Here is a 9,808-nt window from a genome sequence, read left to right as displayed (position 1 = left end):
AAAAAAAAAAAAAAAAAAAGAAATCACCTAAATTTTATGAACATTAAATGCTATTTAAAATTAATGGATGTAGTTAGAACTGCATGTAGATCTTATCATTCCAACTAAAGGTAATCTATTTGATAAAATTATTTCATTTCTCACTGTAAATATAAAGCAAGCAATCATAAGTTAACTTTTTTTTTTGCTGAGTAAGGAAAGTTTAAATAACTATACTAAGAAATTTGAAACTTATTTTTGAGCAAAGTTTCTTCTTTTATCCAAACGTCTGAATAAATTGGGTTAATAAGTACCAAATGGTGAGAGATATAGCTAAATAATGATTTTTGTGGAGTGTTAATTCCTACAGTTGGGAACTTGAATATGCAGCTATTTTCTTCCAGTGCAATGAGGTTACCTCTCAATCTGAAAGTGCTGAAACAAATGATAAATTACAGTGAAGCCCAAAGATGTATAAGAAATACTAAGAGGTTTAAAATGCTAAACTAACAAAATTGGCCCCTTGAACAAAGCATTAAATTAAAAACATGAGTAGAGAGAAAATAAAATTAAAATAAAAGAATTGAATAAAATATGTTCGTGGAATTTTACTGTGACATTTTCCTTAAGATCTTATGAAAGCACATTTCATATATAAAATATTACTTATCAAAGTCTTAAACATTAACAGACACATAGTATCATTATTTCCCATGTGCATTTAAATGAAAAAAGAATACAAACAAACAAGTTCAAATTGCTATATATAAAACATAACAGATGAGCAGGATTTTATGAAAAAATAAATATTTTACTGGATGAAGCAAGGCAAGAAATTAGGAATATAGTTTATGACCTTGTTATTATAGGTTGAACTAAACAGTTGTCTGATTCATGATCAACACGGTATAGGTAAGCAGTCTTCAGATGGAAAACATTCAAACAAGCCTTAAGAAGCATACTTATAATGATGTCCCCTTGGATAGAGTAAGTTATCACAGCTTGTTTTATGCTACTGATTTCAAGGTTAATGAAATTCTCTAATTATTATCAGAAAACTTTTGTAGTCTCTGTTAATTACTACATTAGAATGTAAATTCATTCATTTTAGAGTCATTTAAAAATAAATCCAGACAGAAAATGTCTTTGCATTTTCAGTGTGGTGATAAGCAACTTCAATAAAAGGGAAAATTCTAATGAAAGGTGAATGACGAAGCACTGCGGGGTAAAGTCCTGATGCCTCAGAATAGTTTGCGGAACCGTTTACACAGAATATAGTGGGGTTGAGAAAAGAGGAAGGTCCTAGAGTAACCTTAACTATTGGCAAGTGAGCACTTTAAGTAGAAGGGTCATAGACCTTGTAAGCCCTTGTCCCCCCAACCCTATCTTTTCCCTCCGTTGCCTAAAAACAATGACATTATTCATCAGTTTACAAACCGCAACTGAGAGTATGAAACTGTAGAAGAACTACTATATCAGATGACTCATAATGACATGAGGAAATGATTTTTTATTTGTCTAGTCACAATTCTTATATAATCCTTATATATTTTCCTTCTGGGACAGGATGGTAAGGGGTAGAGACGACAATTTTCTTACATAGCATGGAATTTCCATATTTATAGAATAATGGCATGCTCACTATAAAAACTGGAGAATAGTCATATTTACAAAAAAAAGGAAATCATTTGATTTATATCACCTAGAGATAATTATTATTTATATTTTCCTTCAGTGTACATAATCGGAAAGCACTTGTCATAGATATTTCTAGTTTTGTCTTAACTTCAGGTTCATTATAAGACGTTTACAATATCACTAAATATTCTATGAAGGTATAATTTTAATGTTGCCTAATATTCTATCTAAATGTAAGTATAATGATTGCAAATATTTTTTGACATAATGCATATAGCCCAGTGGCTCTTAAAGCAATGAATATTAATATTATCTGGGGATCTTTTAAAACATAGTGATGCTTAAGTTAACCCCAGATTAAAATTAAAACCTTTTCAAGTTTGGCCTGAACATCAGTTTTTTTGCGTGTGTTTTTGTTTTTTTTTCGGTACACGAGCCTCCCACTGTTGTGGTCTCTCCCGTTGCGGAGCACAGGCTCCGGACGCGCAGGCTCAGCGTCCATGGCTCACGGGCCTAGCTGCTCCGCGGCATGTGGGATCTTCCCGGACCGGGGCACGACCCCTGTCCCCTGCATCGGCAGGCGGACTCTCAACCACTGCTCCACCAGGGAAGCCCAACATCAGTATTTTTAAAAACATTTACCCTGTAAAAATATATGTTTATGTGGAAAGAGTGAAAAAAGGACATTTTGGTTTGAGGGCCAAAGATGATTCAAGTTGTTCGAAAATAATAAGTAGACCGTCTTTGATTAGTTCTTTCAGCCTTCATTAATCACGCTCAAATTCTGCACTTTTAATATAGAAGAGCATTAAGAGTGGTTGATTCTACATGGCCAATGGAAGCAGAAGGGACTAGAAAATAAGGAAGAGTGAAAGAGGATAAATATGCCCATCTCATGATTATACTTCTAAGTAGTAATATGGATATGAAACTGAAATTCAAAAAATTGAAATTCAATAAAACCCTTTAGATTTACATCACAGGTGATTAAAAACACCCTAAAATGACAGTGAAGCATCATCTACAAGAGGACCTGTGAATTTAAAGTTGCTCCCTAACCTTCTCTCCTGCTTGACCAGCAGGACCGGGGTCTCCGGTTGGACCTGCTCGACCTTTGGGGCCTTCAGGGCCATCTTCTCCTCTTGGACCTACTTGACCAACTTCCCCCTGAAACACAGAGTAACAACGTTCTTGTAATTTAAAATATCTTGGAGACTGAATGGCAGAAAGTATAGTCTATCAAAAAGTTATATTCTTCAACTCTTGGTTTGTTTACTCACATATTACATATGACAAAGAGGCTTGAAAGTATTTGATTTCATCAATCTTTCAATTAATAAATAAACTACTCAATGCAGTCTGGAAGTTGAAAAACTACAGAAGCCCTATGGTACCATGTATCACATTAAATTAATTTTAATACATTGTGTTGAAGAAAGAGAGAGAGAGAGAAAAAATAAATAAGAATCAAAATTAGACACCGTAGGTTGGCTGAATATGCTACACCAAAATATGCCACTTTGGCATAAGGATTATTTTGAACTGAAGGCAACTGAAAAGAAGCAGATACAAAAAAAGTTCTCTACCCACCCCATACTTGCTTAAAAGCAGGGCATAAATTTGCAAAGGTGTCTTTACTCCCCTCTCTACTAGAAAGGACAAAAATTAATCACTAGTGATAACTAGACCCTTACCAGTCCAGAGTCAGAAGCAGGTACCAGTGGAATCTACCTATGCAACAAACTTTACAACTAGCCTTTATATACCATTAGTTTCCCATATATCTGCCTTCCCACAATTTACAGTACTAGAAACTCGAAGTCCTTTTCCTGCTCAAAATTTATTGTTCCTTTGCTAAAATGCTATACAAGCCCCAGTCCTAACCACTCTTTTTAGTTACTCATCACTGAGTGTTCCCATGTATAATCATGATACATATGCTAGCAAACTTCTGTTTACTTTTCTCTTGTTCATCTGTCTTGTGTCAGTCTAATTTTACAGAGCAACAGCCTGAGAACCTATCAGGGTAATAGGGAAAATAATTGTTCCTCCTAGATGATAGCAACTTTAGAAATCATCGTTTGGAACACAAAAAAAATGTCTCTGTTTTAAACTTGGCTTTCGCATTTAAGGTATTAGGAACTGGAATGTGTAAGTTATTGCCCCTATCCTGGACACAGGCTTTCTATGCATTTTAGGAAAATCAATATTCTATAGTATCCTTTTTTGCTTAAATTTATTAGATACTATTATGCTAGTTACAAAATAAATCTTCCCAATAAAATTTAATTTACTTTAAGTGACACAATTTTGTTTTCAAGGTACTCATTAACAGAAAAACAGTGTACTATTTCTACATTCAAAAATTCAAGACAACTATATAGTGAACATTCATAAAAGTTGCAGATACAGTTTCCAGGCAGCATAGCTCACTATATGTGAACAAAATTTAAAACAAATCTATTGAATTAATTATATAAAACAATTTAATCATCATTTTAGAAAATATCTGTAAACAATAATACCATATATATAATATACTATATATTATGTATATATATTATATATATATAAAACTGTGGATGTTCTGGGACATATAGTGATTTAACATAACATCTAAAAAACAACTGATACTATATTATCTCTACAAAAATTAAAACACCTAATCTTCATATAAAAATGGAAGTGAAAAATATCACGCGTAGTACATTTTTATTTATCCTGTGTTTGCAATATTTAATTATAAGAATAAACACACAAATAAGAATAAACACACAATAAACACACATGTACTAGTGCAAATTTCTTTCTACTTACTCTGTCACCTTTAAGACCCATGTCCCCTTTGAATCCTGGAAAACCATCTTCTCCCTAAAAAGTATAAGTAATAAAACAAGTGTTTAATCAATTGTTTCTATGAATCTAAAATACGGCTATACAAATTATGAGTACTGATAATTAGGAAAAATTGTTCTGAGAAATATGTATCTTAGTCGTGAAAACTCCTCTTCCCTATTTTAACCCTTTATCCCCAGTATCCTCCCATTTTCCCAAAATTAATGCCTCTAAGTTACCAGAAAAGTTTTCACAAATGTGTCCATTGAATCTTCTCTATCTTATGGGGGGGAATAACCATTTTCTTATAACAACATGTATCCTATGTTATTTGAACAAAGAAAAAGTAAAAATTTAATTAATTATATTAACTTTGGATTACAAGAACTCTGGACAACCAAATAAAATGTCTTTAATTTACTGATATATAACTAAGAATTTTATATCATTCGTTTTGTCTCCTGTGCTTTAGATAAATGTCTTCTGACTCAACTTGTTCTCTAATTACAATCTCTCTTCAGGTGAAGAATAAGCAAATTAATATTATCCTTAACGTGTAAATAGAGATTGCTTATCGTCACATCATATGCACAAACAAATGATGCTGAAAACTGGGCATCCTTTAGCAAAGAGAGGAGAAATTTTGACTATGAAAATATTTCCTGTCATTTTTACTATATGCTGACTTTTAAGAAATAAGCTTCATCAATAACCTTCCTGTCTCTTAATTTCAAGAAAAAAATTTAAATTCCTAAGGAATAATCATTCATGTATTCAATAGCATTAATTGAGCAATAACTCTGTTCAGAGTACTGTGGAGTAGTTTGAAGTTTTTGTTTTACCAAAAATTTGTATAAATTTTGGCTCAGATGGAATAGAATGGGTGTTTAGAGAAGAAAGACAGGAGGATGATGATAGTGATGATGATATGTTGTGCTGGTGCTGGTTCTAGTGAGGCAAGAAGTGAATTTGGAGATTTGAGGGGGCAGTTGGCACCTTAATTAGTAGTTGGAGAATAATCATTCATGTATTCAATAGCATTAATTGACTTGCAGAGTTTGAGAAGAAGATATGTCAGGCCAAGTCTGAGAACAGAGCTGAGAAGATTAGTTCCTACACTTCCACATCCTGCTGCCAAATGACCTCTACACAACATAAAACTGATCACATCAGTTTTTGCTTTAAAATACTTCAGTGGTTCCAAAGTGCTAATGATGAATATAAGCTGCCATCCCCCCTCTCCTTCCTACCATGATCTAGGCTTTGTTCACCTCTATAGTCTTATCTTTGGTCTTAAATTCCCTCTCTACTTCCATCCAACACACTGGGACTGATTTTAGAAAAACTGAATTACCTGTATTTCCATTTGTAATTCTCGCATTGGTTAACTACTTACACATACACACACATCCGCAAATCCTTTACCTTCTCTGTCTACCTGGTGATACTTTCCTCTTCTTTTAGGATTTAGTTCATGATTCTGCTATGAAGTTTTCCATGACCTCAGTCTTTCCCCCTTAAATTTAACCTCTTTGTCCTGTGTGTCCCACTGAACATTTGTTTGTTTGTTTGTTTGTTTTGTTTGTTTTTTTGTGTGTGTGTGTGGTACTCGGGCCTCTCACTGTTGTGGCCTCTCCCGTTGCGGAGCACAGGCTCCTGACGCGCAGGCTCAGTGGCCATGGCTCACGGGCCCAGCCGCTCTGCGGCATGTGGGATCTTCCCGGACCGGGGCACGAACCCGTGTCCCCTGCATCGGCAGGCAGATTCTCAACCACTGCGCCACCAGGGAAGCCCCCCCACTGAACATTTAGCATTATAAGATAACATCCTGCACTTAATAGATCATAAGTCTCTTTCTTTCTACTAAATGGTCAAAACCAAGAATCATGCCTAATTAACCTCTGAATCTCCAGTGCCTAGTACATTTTGACCCTCAAAAATCATGATAGTTGGGCTTCCCTGGTGGCGCAGTAGTTGAGAGTCCGCCTGCCGATGCAGGGGACACGGGTTCGTGCCCCGGTCCGGGAAGATCCCACATGCCGCGCAGCGGCTGGGCCCGTGAGCCATGGCCGCTGAGCCTGTGCGTCCGGAGCCTGTGCTCCGCAACGGCAGAGGCCACAACAGTGAGAAGCCCGCGTACCGAAAAAAAAAAAAAAAAAAAAAATCATGATATTTAATAAACATTTATTAAATGTACATTTGGAATCATCCTTGCCTCAGTGCTAGTTTGGTAAGGTATGCTAAGGTCCAGAAAATATCAGGTTAGGATGGATATATTAGACTTAGACTTGGAAAAGGAATCCAATCTGATATCCTATCTAAACATAAGAATTATGACAGGTCTAAAAGTTTTGACACAAGCAAAACGTTTTCAACTTTCTGGCCACAAAGTAGCCTTGTGGAATTAGGAATCTCTCTGCACTGAATGCAGTTGGGCAATAGCAGAGGCTTAAAAGCTGAAAATGACCGCTTAACTTCCTATTGACTGGTGTCTTCAATACTTTCTCCCTAGAGGGAAAGGTAATTACACAGTTGCCAAGTTTAGTTTAAAAAAATACTGCACTCTATGTCTAAAATCAGTAACAGTTTTTAGGATATTTTTTCCGGGAGAGATTTGTTTTTTAAGAGAGCATATAGTGGACTAGATGATATTTCTGTCAAAACTTTGTTTTCAATACATTTGCAATTTAAAAATAAATTAGATGACTCAAGTTATTAAGAATATCCTTAGAATAAGTGACATTTTTAAAACAAATAACACTTTCAAGCTACTCAGCTTTCCAGTCCTTAAATTATCAAGTCTGAATTAACATTTTAAAAAAGTAGACAGATTTTTAGAAAACATGTAAAAAAGGAATTCACCTGTGCCACTTGGTTAACTGGATAATGTTACTTAAGTTCTAAGGAACAAATGTGAGTCTAAACAATGGAGAATTTTATTCTAGTTAGGGTACTAACTTGGTATTTCACTTTTGGTTAATTAATATTGTTATTCATAAAAGAAAATAATTTCAACTTCCTTCTTCATCTCTTATGAGATAAATGGTCAATTATAATATATACTCAGAAAAACAAAGTAACCAATAATCTCACATTGTTTTCCTACATATAAGCAATATACATTTATTTTTTTCCTGAGTAGGATTTTCCTCACATATATCTCATCATCTATAAGTTTATTTTCCTTTGTCATTTGCTACTACACCTCTTTCCAAAAAGTTCACAACTTTCCCACCCCAATTAAATGCCTTTCCTTTAAACACTGTCTTCCCTAAAAATCCTTCGTGGGCACTAATTCCAGAGAAACAATTTGAATTGATATTTAAATGTATTACCAATAAAGACTGAGATTCCAAATTCCAAACTGAGACAATACATTTTTTTGCATAGGCAACTTGCAAGTAATTACAAGTTCAACACTGTCCAAACTACCACTGTGCTAGCTCAGTAAGACACTATACCCTGAAGTTCATCTGTGATGACCAAGATGAATTGGGATTCAAATCAAAGTAGCTGAGTTAATTTAAAATGCATGACATTTTTTCACACAGTAGAATTGTCAATATAGTTGCATACCTTGACAATGCCTCAGTATGTAACCTATTTATTCTTTTCAGAAAAATAAAATATAATGTATATAATAAGTCCATCCCTTCTTGTTATCTATTCCTTACTGATAACAAATCTATTCAAGGTGTTTTTGATAATATTATGACTGTGGGAATAAACAGTTATCCTTGAAATCAAAATGTGTATTGCATATATTTCTCACCAAATCTACCAACATTTTATACTTAACCTTGTTTTATAAAATGAAATATAGTAAGAATTAATGCAATACTGATTTGGAGTAATGTCATTCCATTTCAACACAGTCATCAAAGGATTTGGGAGCTCCACATTTAATGTTAAACATTTACATGAAAAATATCTCAATTTTGTTTTCTTCATCAAATTAAACTATAAGCACTCTTTAAAAGAGTGCACATTCTTTCAGCCCCCTTTACTTGGCTTTAATCTTAATTTCCTTCTTATTAAAGCTTTTGCTGTGCATGCAGTATCACATATGAAGACTTCCTCTTCCCCCAGTTGATTCATGTTACTTCTAACTTTCAAATTTTGCACTTCATTTCAATTTATAAAATTTGGGGATTTTAGCAGAGAAAAATATGGAATAAACATTCCTCTGTTATGCATATAACTGGATCCAATCCAAGCATAACAAACCAATCATAAGGCCAACCTTATAATTTAGAAAAGTTAAACACATGTAAGAAAAAAAAGGATGCAGGATTGATTCTATTTATGACATACTTTTTTTTTTTTTTTTTTTAATAATTAAGTCCTCACCCAAGGGTATAAGACTTGTAAAGTTTCTGGGATATAGAGTACAAAATTAGACTTGCATTGTTTGGTACATAAGTAATCACTCAATATATTTGAGAAATGGAATATCTGTTCAATAAATTTAAATTTTTTATACAATAGGTATATAGCAATTAAAATCACCTAAATAAATTATGTTTTACCTTTTCACCTTTAGAGCCCTTGAGACCTCTGACACCATCTGCTCCCTATGGAATAAATTAGAAGGATTAAATAACTATAATATTTTACATTGAAATTAAATAATGTAGGAAAAAATAATATTTACCTTTACTCCTCGGGGACCAGGGTAGCCAATGGGACCCTGTGGACCAGGAGGACCCTGAAAAAGACCCATTGCAATTTAAATACATAATGCACTGAAAGTGCCCCTCACTCACAGCATACTATAATTTTACCAAATAATCTATAAGAACATGGTATTTTTCTACTTCTGGTAAAGATTTCTTTGGTACTTTATCGTTTGTGTCTAAAGTCAGATATCATGAACAAATCATGTGATGAGCCTTACCTACTCCAAACTTATATATTCATGCAAAAAGTAAGATAAATATTATGAATATGTGAAATAATATAAGTAATTATGTAATTAATAACTGCTTTTCTAAGCCTGAAAAAATCTGATGTCCTCAATGTCTACAATAAACAATTACAGATTAGACAAAAGGATAAATAATTTCTAACCAAAAACTAGCATTAAATTTATTGCATTCCAAATCAAAACTACAATGAGGTATCACCTCACACCAATCAGAATGGCTATCATCAAAAATATCTACAAACGATAAATGCTGGAGAAGGTGTGGAGAAAAGGGAACCCTCTTGCACTGTTGGTGGGAATGTAAATTGATACAGCCACTATGGAGAACAGTATGGAGGTTCCTTAAAAAACTAAAAATTGAATTACCATATGATCCAGCAATCCCACTACTGGGCATATACCCAGAGAAAACCATAATTCAAAAAGACA

At 33.9% G+C, this 9,808-nt stretch overlaps 1 protein-coding gene across 2 annotated transcripts in view; it reads right to left on the bottom strand.

The window, feature by feature from the left end:
- The window catches only part of COL11A1 (collagen type XI alpha 1 chain), a 198,906-nt gene that overhangs the window by 90,335 nt on the left and 98,763 nt on the right, over window positions 1–9,808 (bottom strand). For both annotated transcript variants that reach the window (XM_007113602.4, XM_007113603.4), the window contains exons 27-30: window positions 9,107–9,160; window positions 8,982–9,026; window positions 4,435–4,488; window positions 2,677–2,784 (exon numbers count right to left, since the gene is read on the bottom strand). In XM_007113602.4, coding sequence (XP_007113664.1) covers window positions 2,677–2,784; window positions 4,435–4,488; window positions 8,982–9,026; window positions 9,107–9,160 — 261 coding nt within the window. The remainder of the gene's footprint in view (window positions 1–2,676; window positions 2,785–4,434; window positions 4,489–8,981; window positions 9,027–9,106; window positions 9,161–9,808) is intronic.

The sequence above is a fragment of the Physeter macrocephalus genome, chromosome 4 (genome assembly GCF_002837175.3).
Source record: "Physeter macrocephalus isolate SW-GA chromosome 4, ASM283717v5, whole genome shotgun sequence".
NCBI lineage: Eukaryota > Metazoa > Chordata > Mammalia > Artiodactyla > Physeteridae > Physeter > Physeter macrocephalus.
The sequence above is the reverse complement of the archived record's forward strand: the minus strand, read 5'-3'. Positions and strand labels throughout refer to the sequence as shown.